Source organism: Pseudoliparis swirei, chromosome 18 (genome assembly GCF_029220125.1).
Source record: "Pseudoliparis swirei isolate HS2019 ecotype Mariana Trench chromosome 18, NWPU_hadal_v1, whole genome shotgun sequence".
Lineage (NCBI taxonomy): Eukaryota > Metazoa > Chordata > Actinopteri > Perciformes > Liparidae > Pseudoliparis > Pseudoliparis swirei.
The window spans coordinates 14435688-14459438 of record NC_079405.1 but is presented as its reverse complement, the minus strand read 5'-3'; the positions used below and the strand labels follow the sequence as shown (position 1 = coordinate 14459438).

The following is a 23751-nucleotide window of genomic DNA, read 5'->3' as shown; positions in this document are numbered from 1 at the left end:
ACACACACACACATACACACTGACGACAATAACCACAAAATATTACTTTTCTTTTTATTCTCTCTGTTTTGGAAATTGCAGGGTCAATATTTTCATTAATCACATTACTTGACATGATGCACCAAAATTTACTCTGTTTACAGGAATACACTGAATAGAACACAAGATTTCACAATGGATACACGACTGACGTTTTGCCCATTGCACTTACAACAGTGAATGACATTTTCCAGATTTTTTGTTTCATTTTTTTGCTTCCCTTTACCTCACCACCTTGCAGATCATATCCATCAAATCAAAGACCTCCCGATAGTCTGACAAAGGCTTGAACTCTGCAGTTGCTGAGGAGGTTCTTTCTTCTTGTTTTACAAGCACACTATGTATAGAAACTATACACACACTGGATATGTGAATACAAGTTTGTTCCACTGTTGTAAACAGTCAATACAAGTCAGCCACATACATTATGCTTATGTAATAATAACAATCCTCATCCTCATTATTGTGGTAGTAAATATTCTTTTTATACACAAAAGTTGGCAGCAAATACGGCATGGGGATGCACATGACGGCCGTACTCAGAACTCAAAAGCTGTACAGAAGAATGAATTAGTATTTACATTTGGATGTGAGAGTGTGTTCCTCTCTGCCTTTCTGTCAAATGGACAGCTGCATCGAAGGCTGTTTTGTCTCGTGCACTTCATCTTGACCAGAAAACATTTCCAACTCACTTTGATGTAGATCTCACTCTGTTTAGTGGGAGGCACTGTGACGCAACCTCCGTGTTTATGCGTTTCATCGTGCAGCAAGTGCTGCCACGCTTGTGCTTTCAAAATGACATGCCCTGATTTGTGAATGACTGGCTGGACATTTCACTCTTCAATATTCTCTACATTGGCCTGTGAAAGCTGAGGTTCGTGAGGCAAACCTCGGGGAAATCATGCCGTTGCCTTTTTTTACTCAGGTACAACTTCCAAGAAGATAAGATCTAATCATGCACCCTTCCAATGTCTTTGCTGCTGAGTGGTTTAATCAACAATGAATTATCCGATAGAAGCATTCCATTCACCCCACAGGTTATACTGACACCCAATATGTACATTGACAAGTATTAATGAAAAGTGCTGACCATCTGTATCACAGGTTTATAGCAGCACGCACAGTCACTGCAAGCCAAACACTGAGGAGCCCAGGTCAGCCAAAACGCACACAAACTGAATGAAGGCTTACAAACAGCCAGACAAAGCCAAGCAAACCCATGCTTCAAAGCAACATGATGGTTGACATTCAAAACCGACAGTCTACACAGATTACCCTTTGGCAACAAGTCCCCGTGTGGGGAGTGAGGGGTCAAAACATGCCACGGAAATAAAAAACAATTCGAGTTCAATATTCAATATTCAAATTCGTACAGACAAGTTGCTAAGTAAAAACATTTTCATGACCTTTTTTTGTTCACTATCTTAGTTCAGAATTCTGTTGTTTTCTTGTGAATACAGTGATGATAATAAACTGTTTTAGGCAGAATCACTTCCAGGTTCAAAATGAGTCATTGCATAGAACATTTGAATTGATAATTGCTTTCATCTGATCCTATATATGTACGTGTATATGTGTCTTTGCACAAATAGAGGCAGTGAGCCCAGCTTGTTAGTGAGGTCATCTTGTTGGTGAATTGGTAACCTCATTAATCAGCAGGTTAACATCTCTATTGGGTGGAGAACACAATTAACCTTGGCTCTGAAGTGTAACAAGAGTGCAAAGTGTGTGATGTGTAAGATATGTGTTTGTGTGCATATGTGTTTGCAAGAGAGAGAGAGAGAGAGAGAGAGAGAGAGTCTCTGCGTGAGTGTGTCCGTACCTGTCTGCATGCTCTTATGCATCTGCACATAACATGCACGTATGAACACGGTACTGTGGTTGTAAACCCTCTGACAAATTATATTACGAGCTATTCATGTGTTTGATATTTCCCATCACTGATTTAAACAACATTAATACGATTGTGCTATATACCATTTTCTGCATGCTATTGCTTTTAAAAAATCAACAAGCAAATTATTTGATGCAAGAAAACAAATTCAAAAAAATAAAAAGTTAAAAATAGAAATTTGTACCAAAGAAAAACACAGAACAACAAAAAGTCACTGGAGAGTGATTCCATAAATACACAAATGATACATTTACATAATTAGATCTCTGGTTTGTTTATGTACATACAATAGTATACAGTTGTGTAAAAAGAAAAAATATGATAACTTGGACAATTTAAAACATATTAGGTATACAAGTAAAATCATGTACTGAATAAGGCTCTTCCGTTCCGTGAGTATCAGGCAAAAATGAAAAGAAACTAAAAGATGAGACTAATTAATAAAAAGGATAAAGTCCTTTCTGAGGCGTTATCCTTTTTATAGTCAGCCTCAAAGCGTTGTAGTTAGCCTGGGACTGACTACAACGATGGCTTTGCAATGGCTAATTAAGAGCCGTGGCCACTCTTTCATTTGGTCCTCTCATCTGTGTGAATCTCACACTTGTGGGCACACTGGTAGTAATTCTCTTCCCTAAAAACCTACAGCTGATGACTAGTGGCATCTCATAGGTGGTGAAAAAGTATTAATATGGGCGTTCTTTTTTTCTGTTTTTCAAATATTTGTGTGCATTCTCATGTCCACATTTATACAATGCATTCTGTAGACATCGAAATAAAAATAGGAGAAATAAAAACACATTCAAATAAAGGGTCAAATTCCCTATACTGGAATGTACTGTAGAGATCAGAGAAACCAAGCATTCAAGGATCGTCGTGGAGTTGTCAGGTTGGTTGTCATGGCCGTGATACACCTTGTTCACTCCAGGTTTGTGGTGTCACTGTGAGCTAATATCAGTATCTTTGATACATGGAAAACCTATGAAAATCGATCTTGTTTTTTTTTTCACTGTATTTTGCATGAAACGATTGTGAAGACATCAATGTAGAATCAATATCCTTGCCAGATGTGCGCTCCTCAGACATGAGTGGTGTTCCATAAGGATTCCTATAGAGAGCGCTGTGAGGCTTCCATTATTGAGCTGTTGGAAAGCACAGACATGGACGGCCTAACACATTGGATTCTCAGATGTCTTTTACTGTCACACAGATCCCAGGAAGCTTTCTCAAGAAGGACGAGGAGCAGGACTCTAAAATCCCCTCTTCTTTTCTCCTCCTCTTCTCCACATCCTCATTAATGACCGTTATGTCCTCCTGAAAAGACAGTGAAGATCTGAATGTCAACAGAAATGAATTAATTGCACAATATAAAATTCTCCAAACCACAAAAAATTTCTGAAAAAAAAAAATAAGTAATCTGAGTCTGCATGATTTCAATGATTTCAATGGCCATTTACATAGACTGAAACCTTCTGCAATGTTTATGTTTCAGCTCAGCCTACTTTACGTCCCGTGACACTCCAGCCAATCACAGCCCTGCTGTATCAGCAGTAATCCACAGGGCTGAATAGGCTGGCCTGCTGCTCAGAGCAGCACTGAATCGGGTTTATCTCTACAATCCACCCACTGAATCCTGAGAGCGGCCGCAGACACAAATATGACTTGACACAGCTACTGATATTAATCCAAGTGTCAACATAGACGTCATAACAGCTGAACGATAGACCTTCAGCCAAATGAGACACAACTTCATCCTGCGCAAGTCCCAGCATGTGTTTTGACAGATGCTAAATAAAGTGCATTGAAATCTGCTTCTGCAGTTCTGCACCATTGAGCATAATTAGTTTGTTAGCTCATTCTACCATGCAATGAGTGATGCTTACCATGAGTCATGATTCTTTTTGTCTGCATGGGCTCTTCTCCCTGCTTGTCTTTGCGTGTGACATTAAAGCAAAGCCACAGTTAGCCTTCTCAGGCTAATTATAGCTAAGTGTGCTAGGCCCAGATTATTGGGCGTCTGTGGAGTCAGAAGGTAAACCATGGTCCATACTAGTGCTGACCTCCCTTGGTCTTGGCCTCACACCTTTGCATCAGAGAGTGCAAGTGTGTGTGACTTTATTAACCTGACCTGACACAGCAATGAATCAATGAAATAAAATGCCGAAGCAAACAAAGCAAAACCAACAACAAAACTAAATTCATTCAGCCCTTAATAGAGCAACATAATCACACATACATGAGCACACATGTGTAAACACAGAGATGTATGTGAATGGCTTTAGTTACTTACCATTGGTCCAATGAGGCATCAGACGTCTCCACAATCATCATTCTGGGACTGTAGTTCTGTCAAGGCATCCACTTACTTTCAGGCCTCTGCTCATGTCTTGTTACAATGTGCTGACGAAGCAATCACCCTTAATGAATTCACTTCCGTTGTGTACCCATGTCTGGGGAATTCAGTGCTGACAAGGTACCCTTTGATTCCAGCTCTGCATAGTAATTTGAGGGAAGGTATAACGCACAATGGGTCAGTCAAAATATACAATCACAGACTTGAGTCAGTCATACTTTAGCTTGAGTCTTCTCATTATGCAGACACGGACTATGCTAATTTATGTAAATATACAGCTGATTAATTAATTAATCAAAGCATGACAGAATTCTATGTTTTGCTTTGTGTGCTAAATAGAACTAAAACTAACAAGCTAAAACCGTAAATATCACTAGAAATTAAAAGTGTAACACGTTCATGCATTACTGCTTTTGTTTTACACGAAACAAGTCAATCAAAATACATAGCATTTTTAAATAGTTTTCTCCAACATTGTTGTTTTCACTTGCTTGGTGAAGCAGGATTTATCATTAAAACATGTCCAATGACGATGAGATACTAATGAGATACTTACTGATGCACTTATGATCTCTCTTCCTCTATTTCCTCTGTTAAGTGAAATTAATTTATTGCAGTTTCATAGGTTTTTCAAGTACAAAGTTACTAATCCATCTCATTTCAACTCTGCATACCCTGAGAGAAAAGCACAGTTGATTCAAAATAAACAAGTGCAGCACTAAGTACATACATGATCATTTCATCTTTTATCGATAAAAAACTAAAACATTTTGAGTTGCACAGGCCTTTAACTTTCATTAAAAACAACTTACCCTCCTCTCTCCAGTTCACCATAATGAAGTGAACTTCTTCCCAAAACCAGACAAAGCTGCAAGAATGACAAAGAGAAGGAGGCGATTATTAAAAAAACAATCTAACCCAAACTGCGATATACATATTCAAGAAATTCCAGTGTATTACTGAATTAATATACTTTTACTTTAAAACTAAAGCTACATCATAGTGGATTACACCTTTAGATAAGCTGTATTTAATTTGTTTAAACATGTGTTTATTCATGACTGTACCATCGCCCAGTTTCCCCGCTTGCTCTGCTGCCCCTCCTTGCAGGATTTTAGTGAGAACATTTTCCCCTTCAGCAGGTGGCTGCCCTGCTGCGGCGCTGCCTATACCTACGGGTTTACTACCGATCCCAACAGGGGCGGCCTTGGAGCCTGCAAACAGCAAATGACAAACAACATAACCATCACATATCTCGTTGTTTGCTTATGGTTATTGAGTGGTTTCAGGTAATGATAACTGAGACTTACCAATGCCTATAAGAGGAGGTGTCGCTATTTTAGTAGGCTGAGGTGCTGTTGGGGCTCCTGTTGTAGGTTTTATTCCTGTCGCTGCTGCTGCAGGTGAAGCTTCCATTTTTGTCTGTGAAACAGAAAAGAGACAAGTATTGAGTAAAACGAAAAGTTAAATTCACTATATGTATTTATTCTCGAATATGTTTTAAAGGTAATTCCATTTTGAATATAATCTTATATAGTTGTATCTATACTACAGTTAATTTAAAGAGTTTCTTATTTTATGCTTTTGTTTTAATCTCAGTGTAATTTTCCCTTTCCCACTTCTGTCTGTGTTTAGTTTGCATAATGCTCACGACACACTAGAAGTGTCTTTTTTGAGTGTGTTAGATTGTTCTCACACAATCCCAAAGCAAGAAACCAACAGCCGTTGCTTCTTAAGTTAAAAAGGACACAATTCCATTTTATGACTAAACTTATTTTCTGTCACTATGAATAACCTCTTGTAATATTTGATAAAGACAATAACTTAATATAGGATTTTCAAGTAGCACATCCTTAATAACATAAGATAGAAACAGTTAAAGTATTACATTCAAATCCAGCTGAGGTCTACTCACTGCTGTGGTAGCTGGCTGCCCTGATGCAGAGTCTACTCCTGGCTGTCGTCCCTGTGGTGGGGCGTGACCAGATTTGGGTTGCTGCGGTGTCGGTCCAGCTCCTGTTGTGGTTGTTGTAGGCTGGCTGCTTTGAGGGATTTGGCTGTGCTGCAGGGGTGGCTGCTGCTGCAGCTGCTGCTGCGGCTGCTGCTGTGGCTGCAGCTGCTGCTGTGGCTGCTGCGGCTGCTGCGGCTGCTGCGGCTGCTGCTGCTGTGGCTGCTGTGGCTGCTGTGGCTGCTGCTGCTGTGGATGCTGCTGCTGTGGCTGCTGCGGCTGCTGCGGCTGCTGCTGCAGCTGCTGCTGCGGCTGCTGTGGCTGCTGCTGCGGCTGCGGCTGCTGCGGGGGTTGCTGATGCGGCTGCTGATGCGGCTGTTGTGCACTCTGTTGATGTGCATTCTGCTGATGTGCACTCAGCTGATGCTGCTGTTGCTGTTGCGCCTGCTGGGTACCATCAAGTGGTTCAGAGCCTGGATGTCTCCCAGACTGGCCCTGACCGCCTGAACGCTGCTGCCCAACATGGCCCTGAGAGGGCTGCTGCTGCTGCTGCTGCTGCTGCTGCTGTGGTTTGGGCCCTGCTGCAGAGGGCTCCTGCCTCCTGGATGTTGTGCGATCTCCTTGGGGTCTCTGGCTTCGTCCACCCGTCCCATGATGATAAGCAGAAGCTGAGTCTCGAGAGAAGTCGCCTGAGTTTCGGGGGCTTTCCTGGGCGGAACGGGAGTCTGGACCATTCCTTCTTTGTGTCGACGAGGAGCCTCTGCCATCAGAGCGAACAGATGGGTCTTTAGGGTGTGTTCTGGAAGAACGGGTCGACCTGGGATCCTCTGAGGCGTGGCGAGAAGAGCTGTGTCTGCCAGTGCTTCCGCCGTGATGACGCTGATCCCGCGATGTTGTTGAGGAGGGCTGGCGTTGTTGGTTGTACTCATCCTGGGGACAGTATTCCTCTGGAGGTTCGTCATAGTCATTGTAGGTGTGTTTACTACGCCTCCCTGTGGATGAGTGACCTCCATGATGTCTTGAGCGATCAGAACGGGCTTCCCGTGGCTTCTCAAACCAATCAGTCTCCTCTTGGCCCAAATGATAGGCTTTTAAAACCAAAACAAACATTATCAGTCAATTTCTTTTCATGGTGAGAATAGCATGCATATTGAAGCCATTCAAAATAACTGGGAAAACATGCTCCATATCCCATGCACATTTTTGAGGAATCCAACAAAAAAAGAAGAAGAAAAAATACGTAGAAAAAACATTACCGTACACTTAAAAATCATGCATGCAAGAAATAAATATAAAACAGGCATTATTGGCTTAATTCACCACAGGGAACATTCCATAACAAAAGACAAACAAAGTAATGTCGCTCTTCTCAAAATTCCACACTTGGCATGCAGGACCTTTCCAACACACGGTAAGGGTGGCAAGAACAAATGTCACACAGCAAAAGATATTTAGCACCAGTTACCTTCACTGTCAGAAACAGCACAGTGCATGTCATCAACGAGGTAAGGGTCATCTGGTTTATAGACTTGACTCCTGGGCAGGTCCTTCTTATGATGGTCTTGCACGTCTGGCAACGAATGGCTGGAGCCATACTGGTTCCTCACATCGTGGGCTTCTGGAATGCCAGAGTCGCTTCCCATACCCACAGGCTTCCCAACAGGACTAATCGGACTCTCCTCTTCTGAATTCTGGCTGCGCATTGGAGGCCTTCCACTGCGGTTGCTTCTCTGAGACCGCTCCATGGCATCTCTCTCGTACGATTTACTTCTGTGTCCTGCGGCATCTCTTGAGGAAATCTTGTCCATACCATATCCAGTAGACCTGGACCTCCCAGAGCTGTACATGTGGTCCTCCTCCTCAAGACCATCACGACTGGTGCCATAATATTTCTGCTGGTCGTATGCATTCTTCTTAATCCCATATGTGGCATCATCCTGAAGCTTCTTGGATCTTGACACAACTGTACAGCTGCCTCCTGTTGATGTTGTCATTGTGTAAGAGGCAAGGTCGGACTCCACATCTCGTGCTTCCTCAATAGGGGAGAATTTAGAAATCTTCTGCTCCATTCCCTGCTTCCTGTGCTTACTACGTTTAGAAGAGACTACAGCAGGGGCAAGATTCTTGGGAGCAAGTTTGTGGCTACCGGAGCTGCTCCGTGATGTGTGTTTATAATCATCATAGTAATAGGAAGAGCCTCCACTCACTGTGGTGCTGGTGCGACTGTCCACTGTACTCTGGTACCCTGTTGTTCCACTAGGTCTGCCATAAGCATCTACAGGCTCATCTTCGGGTCTACTGTAGGCACTCCCACGTGCAGGGCCATTCTCATTGCGATACCGCCCTCCCACAGGATGGCCAAGAGCATCCAAAGGCTGGCTAGTGTTATCCTTTGTCAACTCACTGATATCATCAATCATGACATAGTTCCTAGGAACATTCTGCTCCAGGTTAGAGGTGTAGAGTCCATCAGGAGCATAAGCAGATGGGAGACTGTCCACAGAGTGAGTCAGGCCGGGCTCCGGGGGGCGGTACTGGCCATATGAATTGCTGTAGACTGAGCCAAAGTTGGTTTCAGGAGCTGATATGGCCACTGACACTGCTGGGTTACTGATGACTTCATAGTTGGAGGGGAGCTTTTGCTCAAGGTCAGCCAAAGAGGTTTGATGTGGTCTTTGATGGACTGTAAGGATCTCTGCCTGTGGCTGGTAGGAGAGACTAGGTTGGTAGGAGCTGTGGCTGGGGTAAGGAAGGCTCTGGCTTGGCATTGGCTGAACAGAAGGATGGAAGCCCTGAGGACCATGCTGCTGCATGCCAAGGTCTGTTTGGTAGGAGGGCTGGGCATACATGCGATTGGAATAAGTTCCCTGGTTCTGGTAGACAGGGGCTGATGGGGGATGGGGCTGGAATGTTCCTGGCTGGGGTGCAGAGGATGAAGGGTATTGTGGAGGTTGGAAACCTATCTGTTGGTAAGCAGAGCCTGGCTGCTGTGTTGATGGCTGACTTTGAGGGTATGGATAAGACATATAGGATGAGGTTGAGGGATACTGGGAGGTTGCATTGAGGTCATTAGTAAATTGGCTCAATGGTGCAGTGCTAGGCCTTGTCAGCAGACCATTACCGTCAAAGGTTCCTGTTGCCGCTACCATCCTGAGGTTATTGAGCTCACTGTCCGACATGTAGTCACGAGCATCACCCATACATCTTATGTAAGCCAGATCTCTCTTCTCCCTATCCTTCACCATGGTTTCCTTACGTTGGGTGATGCCTTGCTCCAAGTAGCGTAGCTTGGCGTCAATCTCTTTCTCTTCTTCCTCTAGCTCAGTCTGCTGCTTACGGAGCTTTGACGACTCTTGTTCCACAGCTTTCAGTTCACTCAGTAGGCCAGCCTTGGTGACTCCCTGGGCAGGTCTGGGCAGGACCCGTTGGGGCATGTCGGGGGAGCTGTACATTTGTGCTGGAGTAACAATGGGGAGCGGAGTCTCCTCTGGAGGGGGGCTAGGGAGAGTCCTCTTTATTTTCCTCATCAGAGAGTTCTGCTGCTGCTGCAGGGAGGCCATCTGCTTGGAAAAGCAGAGACACATCACCAAACACTGAGCTATAAACAGAATGTGTTTATGTAAATTAGACTCATTACTGTACACTGGGTATTCACAGAGGATCGGCACATTTCTTCATGCCTTTAGACCCAAGTGAAAAGCTCTCCAGCCTGATAAGTTGTCAGACTACTTGGTTAATTAGCATATGTACTACAGGGGTGTTAGCTCCATCAGTAAATCAAATAACAGGCTTTGATTTCATTATACAATTACAATATCTGATGTTTTTCATTTCATGCCGGATTAACAATCTTAAGCAGCATGTTGAGTAGTGGCAGGCATTGTATTCACAATGCGGCTATAATACATAATACAATTTGCAACCTTACACCATCTGGGGGTAATATTTAACTGTTTATTGTTATACTAAACCAGTAATATTAATAGCATTGTTACTGCAATGGATTCAATTTCAAATACATGTCTGCAGTATCAATTCATATCAAATTTGCAAAATGTGAGATCTATAAATGTCAGAATAATTCAAAAAAACTGAACCAACAAGAATGGGCACTCGGTAGAGCGCATACCTTCGCATATCACAAGATTGGGCATTGAATTATGAACATGTTGGCATTAGTTGCATGCCAATTGGTTAAAATTGACCGTGCTATGGTAAAAAGAAGATGTTGTACTTTCCATGACCTTGACCTTTGACCCGATTGATCCCAAAATCTAATCAAATGGTCCCCGGATAATAACCAATCATCCCACCGAATTCCATGCGATTCAAGAAGATGTTGACCTTTACATGACCTTGACCTTTGACCCGATTGATCCACAATCTAATCAAATGGTCCCGGATAATAACCAATCATCCCTCCAAATTTCATGCGATTCGGTTTAATACTTTTTGTGTTATGCGAGTAACACGCATACAAATAAATAAATACACGGTGATCAAAACATAACCTTCCGCATTTTCAATGTAATTTCAATGTAATTTATTTATTTATTTGTATGCGTGTTATTCGCAGAACTCAAAAAGTATTGAACCGAATCGCATGACATTTGGTGGGATGATTGGTTATTATCCGGGGACCATTTGATTAGATTTTGGGATTGATCGGGTCAAAGGTCAAGGTCAAGGTCATGAAAAAGGTCAAAATCTTCTTGAATCGCATGAAATTTGGTGGGATGATTGGGTATTATCTGGAGACCATTTGATTAGATTTTGGGATCGATCGGGTCAAAGGTCAGGGTCAAGGTCATGAAAAGGTCAACATCTTCTTTTTACCATTTATATCCAATTGGCATGCAAATAATGCCAAACTGTTCATAATTCAATGCCCAATCTTGTGATATGCAAAGGTATGCGCTCTACCGAGTGCCCATTCTAGTTTAGTAATATGTTAATTCTACCTCTTCTCCCTTGATCTAGTATTCTCTATATCTGTACCCTTTTTTACCTTGCTTCAAATATTTCATACAGGTAAGAAAAGTCAAATATACCGAATAAACTAGAAATAACTTAAAAATATATCTGTGCTAGTCTAATACTTACAAAATAGTTCTTTTGGGTAGATCCATAAGTATCCAAAAGAGAACAATGTTTGAAAAAATAACACTAAAGATAAATAAGGTACGGTAAGATAAGGTCTGTTAAATACCGGAAATCTTATTTCTATGTTTCCTTCTTAGACAAATGTTGATCTATGTGCAGAACAACACTAATTTACTTTGACCAGCTGCTAACAATCAGGAAGACAGCAAATCACCACAACAATTTCTTCACATACTATGTCCCCCTGGCAACTCTCAAGGGTTTGCCGGATATAGAAGACATGACAGAGAGAGAGAGAAAGAGAGAGAGAGAGGGGCAGTCTAAAAGATTGTAGACAGGGGGAAGATAAGGGAGGAGATGCAGCAAAACATGATGGGAATAGGTTTTCTAGCATGGCCAGCTGCTCTCATGAGAACATTCTATCACCTTCTTGATGCCAGATCCTGTGTGATCATATATGTCCACACAGCATATTTTGCATTAACATGCATTTATTTGTACTTGCATGTTCTTACTCTTTGACAATTAATTGAAACTTAATTTAAATTTAATTTTAAATATTCTATTTCTATGTAATGCTTCTGTACATGCAAATTGGATCAAACATGTCGTGGGGTTTGAGACTGGTATGCACTGATGCACTAGAAAAATGTGTTTGAGTGCAAAAGTTGTAACACATTTTATGACATCCTGTAGTATCAGTGCGACCTCTAATATAGTAAGTAATGTTTGTATATAATGTATAAAAAAATGAATAATGCATTATGTTCCTACAATAACATACAGCATAGTATCCCATGCAAACAAATATGTATGGTCTTGATATCCAAAAACAATGTATATTTACAGCAAAAACATGTGTTGTATTTGATCTACTTACATCTCCCTGGGGGACTTAAGGCATTTATGCAGTATGCACTGTAGCTTTATTTGAAGGAACTACTCTAGACTGAGGGCATGCTGCATTTCTACAAAAAAATATTTTTTTCTGAATACATTTCCTTTAAATATATATATTTCATATTCCATTCATTATCATTTTGTAAGCCTTCAGACATTTTAATAAACTAACTTCTGCTCAAAGAAAAATGTATGGTTTCGTACCTGATTGTTGGACACAGATTGCTGGTGATATGGGGAGAACCTGTTCTTGGCAGGGTCCTCTGATGTGGGGCTTAGAGGCTTGGGGTCCGACATGGAGCGCTGCATACTTTTTATGGGTCTTGGTAGGTTCTGGTGACGTTGGGGCGATTCAGCAGTAAAGGCCTTCTGCTGGGGTGTAACATGGGCCTTGTTAAGTTTCTCCTGGGAGGCAAATGTTGTCTCCAGCATGCGATGAGGAGACAATGGAGATACAGGGGAGTATAGCACCTGGGGAGATTTGGGGGGCTGCCGAGATGGAGACTCATTTTGTTGATAGCCAATTTCCAAGGGATCTGGTTTCCTCCTCTCAAAATTAACAACTCCTTGGTGTCTAAGAGACGTTGGATCAGATATGTTCGCACCTACTATATGCAGACTTGTTGAATACGGGCTAATAGTTGTAGGGACATTCAGCTGAGGGGCAACCACACCCTGAGACTGAGAGTCTGGTTCTGTCTGACAGGCCAGACTCTCTCCTTTGTGGGTTCTTTCAGGGGCCGCTATGTAATGTAACATGTCAACCTTTGAGGTCTCTGCCATTGTAACGTGGATTGCAGGCGAAATCCTGCTAAGTTGGTCGGGCTCTGTTTGGCATGACGAATCATTTGTGGTCTGAACAGCTATACTTGCAGAAGCCACTTTAGATGACCCTTCTGATTTAGCCTCCCCACTGGACGCAGAGTGCTTGGAAACACGTGATCGCCTTCGCCTGACTGGCTGCTGGTCCCATTCTCCCTGGTCCTCCTCATCAGTCTGCACACTGCAGTCTGCAATACGCCTTGTTCTTCTACGCCTGTTCGTAAATCTGTCTTCTCCATCTTCATCATCTGTTTGCACACAGCAGTCTGTAATCCTTTTCCCAGAGTCCTCTTCTGAACCATCCCTCAGACGAGGCATGGAATTCTGCTTTTTCATAGTCTTGGATTCAGCCTGTTTGTCACTGCTTCTCAAAGACATTTCAGAGGCAGAACTATGGATGGGTCGAGCAGCCACCATGGCTTGGACCACCTGTCCATCCTGCCAAAATTGAACACTCTGTCGATCTTGTTGAATAACTCTCCCACTCTGGTCACAAATAATGAACCCCTGAGGGGGCCCTCCTCCAACAACTTGCCCTTGCATAGTACTCTGGGCAGATGTGGCTGCTGCTGAAGCCACTGCTGATGCAGTGGCTGCCTCCACTGCTGCAACAGCAGCTGCCGCCTCCACAGCTGCTGTCTTTTGTCTTTTCTGCTCCTCCAACTGCTGCTGGAGCTGCTGCTGCAGAGACTGAATTTGTTCAAGCTGCATTCTCTGCTGGGCCAGTTGTTCTCTTTGCATAATGAGCTGCGTCTCCCGCTCTGCCTGCTGTTGGTGTAGGACTTGCTGCTTGATTGTCTGCAGATCTTGAATCTCACGCTGAACAATTAGTTGTTCTTTTTCTCTGTGACGTTGAAGCTCCATACGATCCCTATCAAGCTCCTCGTGTAGGCGCAGCTGACGTAATTTCTCCAGTTCTACGCGCTCTCGCTCTAGATGCAGCACATGCTCTTGTTGCTGACTCAGTCTCTCATCTTCCTTAGTTTTCTGGGCATCCATGGGAGGAGAAAGTGTGGAACTCTGTGCTAGGGCAGTGCCGTGGGGTGTCACTTGGGGCTGACCCTGTGGCAGAACTAATTGTTGAGGTTGAGTGATGGGTTGAACTTGAGGTTGGATTTGAGTCATAGATAATGGTTCAGTTTGAGCAGGTAACTGGTCTGGCTGCATTTGAACCTGCAATGGCTGGACAGTTGGAGGTTGACCTTGAGCTTGAGAGGATGACGAAACACTCCGTGAAGTAAGTTGAATGCGGTCTGTCTGTCGATCTGCCATTGTTTGCAGACCAGTTGCTGGCACATTGTGTGCTCCTATGCGTGCTGCAGCTTGGGTGGGTGGAATGATTGCAGCTGTTTGAGCAGAAACTGTTGTTAAAGGCTTTCCAAGGTACACAGGAGTTTCCTGGTGAGAGCTGCTTGCTTCAGGCACACTTCCTGATGGTGTGGCTGAAGTAGGATACTGGTTTGGACTAGGGTAGGAATATGGTCCCTGTGTGGACATCGGCATTCTGGGAGTCACTTGAGGCAACCGGGTAAGGCTAGCCAATGGTACTGCAGTTACACCTGTGGGATATGGTCTGTAAATTCCTTTGGGTATGGGACGCAGGACTGAGGAAGGCTGGGTGGTAATTGGCAAGGTAGATGCTATGGGAGTGTTAATGGTGGAATATATCATGCCATCACCTCCTCTAATAGCAGCTGGATACAAGGCACGTATACTTGCTTGTCTAGCATTTATTAGATTTGTTAGTGTTTGGCCATTTGCTGTTGGTCTTCCATCTGGGCCATACAATATGTTTGCTCTTATTGATGCTAAGCTTTGCTGGAGATTTAACCTAGCTAAAGGTCCACTCCTTGCAGCCCCATATGGTACCATTTCAGGGTTATTCCCATACCGGTTCCCATACTGGTCTCCAGTGTTTAGAGCTGCACACATGCGACTGATCTCCCTGGCAGTGGTTGCACTATACTGAGCCAGATTGGAGTCCCGTGGTCCGGTTTGGTCATGTGAAGTGTAGGCGTAGTCGGAATTGATATTTGACATGGAGCCATATCGCCGAAGGGGTAATGAAGGACCAGTAACATCTTCTTGGTGACGCAAGTCTGTGTAAGATCCATATTGCGCTCCAATGCCAAGGTATCCACCATCATAAGCCTGATTCATGCCGCTAAGATCTACTGCCAGACCCCCCTGAATGTTACTCTGATAGTGACCAGCATCAATCATGGAGGGCAGATGAGCATCAGACATGGAGGGCTGAATTCTTTCTGAGGGGACTACAGGTGGTTGAAATGGTTTATGTTCCCCTGTTACTCCTTGTGTAGCTTGGGGATGGTGTTGTTGTTGTTGTTGTTGTTGTTGTTGTTGTTGTTGTTGTTGGATGACATTGTAGTGTGGTGGATGGGGAGGGTGGGCTTCTTGAGAGGTTTCAGTGGTGGGGATTTTATCTGAGGATACTGTTGCAGGCTGCTGAGTGAATGAACCTGAACAGGAACCAGCAAAGGGCAATTTGTAAACAACATCACAACAAGCCAGCTGGTTTTCTGGTTTGATCTGTCCAGTGAAATCCAAGACATGAGGAGGGGGAGGAGGCTCATCTTGCTTAACCAGTTGAGTCACTGTGCTCCCCTGTAATGGTTTATTTTCATCAAGTTGCACCATCATGACATGGGGCTTACCAGTGGACAAGTTAATTACTGTTGGCTTGTTTTTTAGCTCTAAGGCAACTCCACCATATATATCATGGGGAGCATTAGAAGCAAGAGCCCCAGACACTGATGGTGGAGCCAGGGGGGGTGCTCTAGGAATGGCACTAGCAGTCACTGCAGGCTGGGCACTGCTTGTCTGGCTGACTACAAGGTCTTTTTTCATTAGGATTGGCTGGACCTGATTCGCTAAATTGTAACGTGCAAAAGAGGATTGCTGATGGTGCTGCTGTAGCTGATGCTCAAGAAGCTGTTGCTGCTGCAGGAGCTTCTGCTGCTGTAACTGCAATTGTTGCTGTTGTATACCCAGATTCTCCAGACAGGCATCAATTTTAGGAATAGATGGGTCAGAAATTGGAGGCTTGCTCTGGGTTAAACACACAGCTGATCCAACACCTTGCCCCAAATCCATACGGTTTTGCAAAGGATCTCCATACACAACTAATTGCTTGGGTTGGGACATGAACATAGAACCTGCAACTGTGATGCTAACTGTAGTCGGTGTTGATACAGATATGTACGGTTGCTCTTGTGCATTCAAGTTCATGATAAGAGGTTGCACTGCTGTGTGTCGGCCAGATGGCTGCTCTGCTCCTAAAGAGTATCTCCTTGCATCAGTGGCAAGAGATGTTAAATCCATTCCCTGATCTGTCATTATAATTGGAGCAGGCCTCATTGGGGCTCTCAGGTCCACCACGTTAGAGCTTGGATGTGTTTGAACCTGAGAAATGTTTTCCATTGATCCACGACTATGTGCAGTTGAGGTCCCAGTGCCAATACCAACATTAACTTTTTCAAAATTCTTAGCCATCTGTGAAGAATGTTTAAGCGACTGTTGTGATGGATACATTTGTGGGGATGTTGGGGAACTTGTTAAAGGGGGGTGGGAGCTATACAAGGTTTTGCAATTGACCTGTGTTTGTGATAACAAAGGAGAAGTGGAAGAATTTACAGTGAGTGGCTTGGCTGGACTGGTTGTTTCTGACCCTAGAGTTATCACCATCACTGGCGAATCTCGAGAGGACTGTTGCCGTGAAAGGCGTGGTGAAACTGCCCTTTGTGGTGCCTGAGCTCCATGAGATGCTGTATCTGATACAGGACCGCTAGGCAAAGATGGCATCTGCTTGCCACTTACACCAGTGGATCTCACAGATGGCTTATGCGTCGGGCTTTGTGCTGGAGAATCATTGGGGGAGACCGGGGGGCTGGGACCTTTGAAAAGGGAGAAGACTTTGGATGTAAGGGAGGATGCTCCAGGGTCAGGGGATGCCTGTGTTGGCCTCTGGGAGCCTGCTCTGTTGCCAGCAGGCCCTGTGCTACCTTCCTGTTGAGTTGTGGCAGTCTGACTGACTTGGGCTTTGGTTGTGGCAACTCCAACAACACCTTCAATTTTGGCACTCTGTGTCATCATCCTATTTTGCGTTTCTTTTGATAGATGCTGTGCTGCATGAATTCCTGTAATTCTTGGATCACTGGAGAAGGTCATAGGTGCAGATATCTGCGTTGGGCTTGAGCCAGGGGTCAAGGCAGTTCCTGCTTCAAGATTGTGTTTACTGTCAGGCTGAGAGGCACCTTTCTGCCTCTGCATTAACTGTGCTTTCTTCATCATCTCCTCATAAACCTCGTCTGCACTTTTTAGAGTTTTATCAGATGGTGCTGTAGGGGAGTAAAGTGATGTAAAGGTTGGAAGGTTATATTCACTTGCTGATTTGTAAAGCTTTCCACCAATCATCTCAAAGCCCTCTGCCTCTGAATCTATCGATGGTGAGTATTCGGAACATGATGATCTGTGAAGCTCCTCCATCTCTGCAGCCTGCCTCAGCTCCTCTGTTGGCGATGCATCCTCAATAGGAGAGAGATTACTGGGGGGAGTTTTAGATCTTTCCCTGCGTCTCTGTGCCCGTAGCTCCTCCTTATCCCTTTTTGTTTTTCGAGCAGTACTTCGTATCCTCTGTTGCTCTAGATCTCTCATCTGCTCCTGTTCACGAAGTAGTTCTTCCTCCTCTCTCAGCTCATCCTCTTCAGATGAGTCTTCGATTGTGGGCAGCAGTGGCCCATGGGATCGATGTCGAGCCTTCCTCTGCTGCTTTGCTTCCTCTAGTCTTGCCCTACGACTAGGGCTGCTGTCACTGTCATCCTCCATGGAAGATACAGATGTCGGGGATGTTCCAGATGTGTAGCTGGGTGTGGTGGCAGGTAGAGTGGATGAATATTCTCCCTTGGACCGCTCTTCCGGAGAACCAGTCAAACTTTCCATCTCTAGCTCTGGTTCTCGTAGGTCATGTTCAGTGCCGAGCTCCATGTCTCGGTTGTAGCTGTTTGTGTTATTCAACTCAATGGTCTTAAAACGCCGAAGGCCACCGACCATTACAACATCTTCCTCTTCATTAGCCTCTGTTGCCTTGGTGTCCTCCTCAAAACTATTAGACTGGTGAGAGAGTCGTCGTCTCTCCTTGCTTAAATCCCCACCAGTTTTATGTCCCCTTTTAGTCTTCTGGTTTCCGTGATCTTCCATCTCCTCTTCATCCTCACTCATCTCCATAATTTGCCTTCTCATGAATTCCTCATCTGTTAAATCTTTATTTGACTTCTTTTGTCTTACTGGTAATGGTGACAAACCACTTTCGCTGCTGTCCTCCACATAATCATGCCGAAGCTTACAACTGAGGTCATCCTCTGATTCATCCCTTGCTGCATCGTCATCAAGATTGTATTCCCGGCCTTGTCCTACAGACAGTGAATGTGGCCTGTGTTTCTGGTCGGACGTCTTGGACTCTAGTAGAGGCTTCATAGAGCTCTCTAGCTTGGTGATTTCCGAAGTCATGGATGCACCTTTTGCACTGAGCTGGATTCCATCTTCCCGGATCTGTCCTGTAATCTCCCCATGAGAGCTTGAAACCCCATCTGAGGAGTATCCAGTGTCACTTAGACTCTGTGTACTTGATTTGTTGTTTTCCTGAAAAAGGAGAGAAAGAAAGGGAGAGAGGTCAGAAGCAATAAAAAAAACATACATTTCTCCTAAATTACCTAATGGCATGGTCTATTACACACCCCATTGCACATCTTTTATCCCACTATTTCATCAAACTTATCAGCAGTGACATTGTCGTGAGCATTTTTAGATGATAGGGAATAAAAATGAATGCACTAGACCGTAAACAGTTTAGAATGTCTCTTATACTAGATATCAGAGAATAATTACATTGGAGAGAACAAGTCCTTAATCAGACAGGTATAGTAAAACTGTAGGCTAAAATCAACCCAAATGTTTACTTTTGTGCTTTGGTTTTAGAAGTGAAGCAAATTTGACTTTGCATACAGTTACCACCAAGCAACATTTATATATGTATTATCCCAAAAAGAAGACTTCTTCTAATCTTTTTTTGTTATTTATCAAAGCCATTGATCATAATCTATTGATTTGGGTTGAGTTTGCCATTCAAAGTTACATCACCACAGATGGATAGATACACTGACAGAGTGAATATAACAGACAGTTAAACATACAAACATATACAGACAAATGTCATTTGGTCACATGCTTGATTGTCATCTTTGACGCATTCTCCGTTGCATTCTTCGAATCGTTGAAGAATAACGAACATGCTTAGAATGCTTAAAATATCATCACGAAGTGTCACAGAAAACAAAAAGCTTGCATTTGACACATAAATTAAAGTGTACAAAACCAGGCGGAGTAATGGGAGAACAGGCTGAGCAATAGCCACAGAGAAAATTATGAATATGATGACAACGATAAGGATGATGATGATGATGAGGATCAAAATAGTGACAACGATGACGATGATGATGATGATGCTGATGTGATAATAGTGACAATAGTACATCTGATGATAACTACCACTAACTACTTTCGAAGTAAATGATGACAATGGAATGTTGGAACTGATGAGTATAGAGAAGAAAGAAGAGCAACCAAAAAAAATAGAAAACAAACATTAATGACAGAAATCCTAATTATCAGAGGAGTTTTTTTTTTAACAAGAGAGAGATCATGATGTGATAGCCCCAATAGAGATGTGGAGTGAATGATTAAAAGTATGATGATTAAATGAAAATGGTTCTGAGAAATGGTTCCAATTATTTGAATGGAGCAAAAACATAAAATAAAAATGGTGAATCAAGAGTAACACGTGAAGGCGAAGAAGTTGCAGGTAGCTCACTTCATGGTGTCTTGACTTCTGTGTATCTTCAGCTATCTTCATGTCTTTTGGTGAAGTGATAGTCTCTGACTGTGTCTTCTTTGGTGAGGCCTTGACGTCTTCTTTTAGAGATTTAGATGCGATTTTAGACTTCTCCTGGCACTGCGGCTGTTTGCGGGCCTGGTTGTTACCTGTGGATTTAGACTGAGTAGGTGCTGTCTTTGATGGGGTGGGAGAGGCCTTGGCATGGTTGGGTGTGGCTTTACCAGGGGTGGCCTTGGCACCAGCAGGATGAGAAGGACCCCTCGTCTGAGCAGAGGGCTGAGCAGATCCTTTTGTCTGAGTGGGCCCTTTGGCCTGACACTGGCCCTTCATTTGGTTAGAAGGCTGAACAGGTCCCTTACTCTGAGCATTTGATTGATTAGGACCTTTACTTTGAGGTCCCTTACTCGGAGCTAAGGGTTGGGATGAACCCTTAGTTTGGGAAGGTGGTTTCGTTGAACCTTTAGTTTGAGGAATAGGTTGGGCAGAGCCCTTGGTTTGAGGGGAAGGTTGGCTGGGCCCCTTCGTATGAGGGGCAGGCCCAACATGTTTCACAGATGAGACAGGGCCACTTACTTGGGGACCCGATGGTTGTTGTTGAGGACCTGTGGGCCTAGGCCCTAAAAGCTGATTTGGCCCTTTCTGCTGAGGTGGTTGTTGATTGGCTGTAGCAGGTGGCCGGGGGGATCCCAAGGGCTGTACAACAGGAGCTGCAACATCGCCCAAACTTCCTGACAGAGCCCTCTGCGTCTGGCAGTTCAAGCACAGCCATTCTTTCTTCTGAAAAACAAGCACAAAGAGAACAGCAAAATAGTTTTCTTAGAGTCACTATTTCAATGAGCAGCAATATACACAAAGTATGCTCAACATTGGAGCTCACTTTGATATCGCTTTAGAAAACAGTCATCAAATGCTAAAGACTAGGTAAAGCTAGTCCAAACATAATATTTGAAAGCCCGTCCAAACAAGGCCTTTCATCTCTTGGTGAAGACTTACTTATTTGACAACTTTAAGCGCTCTCAAACAGGGTACACATAGAAAGAGTGTTGTGTGAATACAAATGAACATGTCTGTTATTAGATTGGAGGAGTGTAACTGTCATTCAACGTTTTATGGAGGCCACAGTGAACCTTCAATCCGCAAGAGTATAGGATTGTATGGTGATAGTTATAGATTTGAACACTGCTAAAAAATCTAGAACAAAACTCATCAAATGGTTATATTACAGATTATGTTTGTAACGCAGTCCTCCGTTTCGTTGATAATCATCTGTGCCCGAGGCCTAATGAAGGAGCGTTCTTTGTCTCACAGACTCATACAACAAAACAAATAACCTCATAAACACCTCTATTGCTAATTACCATTCGCCAAATAAATCATTACTTGGTGTCAAACTCAAAAGCCTATTAGAGAAGATGGAATTCAACAACATGCCCTGAAACTGAAAAAAATCCAAAACAATGCAATGACTGATCCAGAGGACATCTTTACACTCAGTCAAGATGTCAGAAAAGGTTGCAAAGAAATTATACATTATTTTCCAGTGCCATAAGAAAATAAATATAATCAGTACTTGTGGAAGTTATTGATATTCTGTCTGATGTGGAGGAGAATTTAAAAGGAAGAGTTATCTGCCTGAATGATACAAATAACTGAGAAAAGCTGTTACAAGCAAGAAAAAGAGAGATAGACAGAGTGACAATCAATTAGTCAGCAAGAAACATCCTAACAACTGGATAGGGATCTTAATCTAGAGACCCCAGAGACCGGCGTTTGTCAGACAAGTCTCCTGTGATAAAGTCTTCTTTGTCACTTCATATTTAATCTGTGTTGAGAAATTGACCCGGCTGTGTGTGAGTGAGAGCTTGATTGATTTGTGTTCTCCTCAGTGCTACTTGTGTGGCTTCTGGATTCATATAGAAACAGTTTGGCTCACTGGCCACGATGAACAGTGGATACAAACCAACACACGCCACTTCTACTATTTTCCCACTAAAACTGATTCATGAAGGCAAAATAATCCAAAGAAATGGTTACCACTAGTTGATGTCGGTGGTAAACAAAGCTACAGCTGAAATGTAACAGAAGAGGATGAAAAAAGGTGGGAGGGAGTGGGTGGAACAAAACAGGAAGATGAAGAAAGTGGTGGTAAACTAATGATCATGATGATGATGAGTGGAAGAAAGAAGGTGGTGGTAAATATGATGGTTAGATAAATAGGTGCCCACCAATAGAAAGTAAATTGAAAAACAAAACAGATAAATAAGTAATATTCATAATGTTCATGATCTTCGGAGAATCACTGAAGACAATTTCCCAGTACGCACACAGCTATAAAGTAGGGAGCTGCAACTGATAATTATTTCCATTATTGATCATTGATTAATTCACGGGTAATTTTCTTGATTTACTGATTACTAGTCTACAAATGTCAGAAAATAGCATCACAAGTTCTCAGAGTCAAAGGCTATGTATTCTTGTTGTTGATGTCTTGTTTTGTCACTTTGATTTTCTGTCCATCAACCGACCAATCAACTTATTGTTGCAGGTCCAATTAAAAGCTACACTTATCAGTTATCTAAACTAGTGAGAGAAACCCAATTCTATATATAGTCCCTTTGAAGTTGGCATGCTGTCATAATAACTCAAATTTGCCAAACTACACAATCAGCAGACACAGAGCCACATCTCTGCTCAACTTACACATTTTAATGAGTTTTAACACTGGTTTGAGTTCCCGTAGAGTATTTGGGCCACAACTATCAATTATTTTCAGACTCGTTTAATAGCCAATTACTATCTTAATTCATGGATTTATTGCACATAAAAAAACTGTCAAATAATCAAATCTGAAAAGCTGAGATCATCAAATGTTTGTCAGTTTGGCTTTTTTTTAAATCACAATTGTTTCCAATTTATTTTTTAACAATCAGATATTTGAATAATCTGTTGCCTGTGGTGAAATACTCTATCTCTCTGGATTACTGTAATGTGAACATTTTGATTAATTCAGCTTCGGTACTGGAAGACTTTAACTGTTCTTCTGTTGATAATAACTCAATGAGGTCCTTATGCAACATGAGTGTTAAATTATGCAGCTCCCTCATTTAGAAATGATGCCATTTGAATCATGAATACTGTGAGAATATGCACTTCATTAAGGACATCGCTGCAGCAAACTAAGGGATAGTGGGAACAGCTAGGAGCCTAACCTCATCCACTTAGTTTAACAAAGGGACGTTACTCAATACAATAACTGCCAGAACCAAATGTAATAAAACATAGAATAAAGATATAATTGCTCCATTCAAAATCTATGTGTAAAATGCTATTTTTATTGATGACGTTTTTTCATTCAGGATCCAATCTTTCTTATCGTGCCCAAATCCTGCAGGGATCTGCCGTCTCAACTGAGACCACGAAGCACGGATGGAGCCAAGCAGACAGACTTGCTTTGTTTTCATCTCTCTCAAGTGCTCTACTGAGAAGCTATATATAACCAGGTGCAGTACTCTCAGAACTGGCCATCTGTGCCGGTTCTTTCACATGTAAAAAAAATAAAAATGTGTAGAGTCAAGCGTGTTTGTGGACAGCTATTGCACAATGGGCCCGACAGAAAACCACTGAAGCGACAATATAGACGGCCCAGATATTCTATGTGTGTGTACTGTGTGCACACATCCATGCATACTATCACATAAACAACCGATCTAAAAATATCTCCCAGCCATTGAAGTCTCATCTCACTTCCAACTTCCTCAAAACCACATCAAATCCGCTTTAACAAT

General features: G+C 42.9%; 1 protein-coding gene across 1 annotated transcript in view; it reads right to left on the bottom strand.

The window, feature by feature from the left end:
- Nucleotides 1-37: 37 nt before the first annotated feature.
- The window catches only part of bsnb (bassoon (presynaptic cytomatrix protein) b), a 61432-nt gene continuing 37718 nt past the window's right edge, over nt 38-23751 (bottom strand). The window contains exons 5-15 of the mRNA XM_056437806.1: nt 19943-20743; nt 12439-18714; nt 7697-9794; nt 6646-7319; nt 6199-6381; nt 5594-5705; nt 5351-5497; nt 5096-5151; nt 4840-4958; nt 4221-4422; nt 38-3244 (exon numbers count right to left, since the gene is read on the bottom strand). Coding sequence (XP_056293781.1) covers nt 5111-5151; nt 5351-5497; nt 5594-5705; nt 6199-6381; nt 6646-7319; nt 7697-9794; nt 12439-18714; nt 19943-20743 — 10332 coding nt within the window. The 3' untranslated portion in view covers nt 38-3244; nt 4221-4422; nt 4840-4958; nt 5096-5110. The remainder of the gene's footprint in view (nt 3245-4220; nt 4423-4839; nt 4959-5095; nt 5152-5350; nt 5498-5593; nt 5706-6198; nt 6382-6645; nt 7320-7696; nt 9795-12438; nt 18715-19942; nt 20744-23751) is intronic.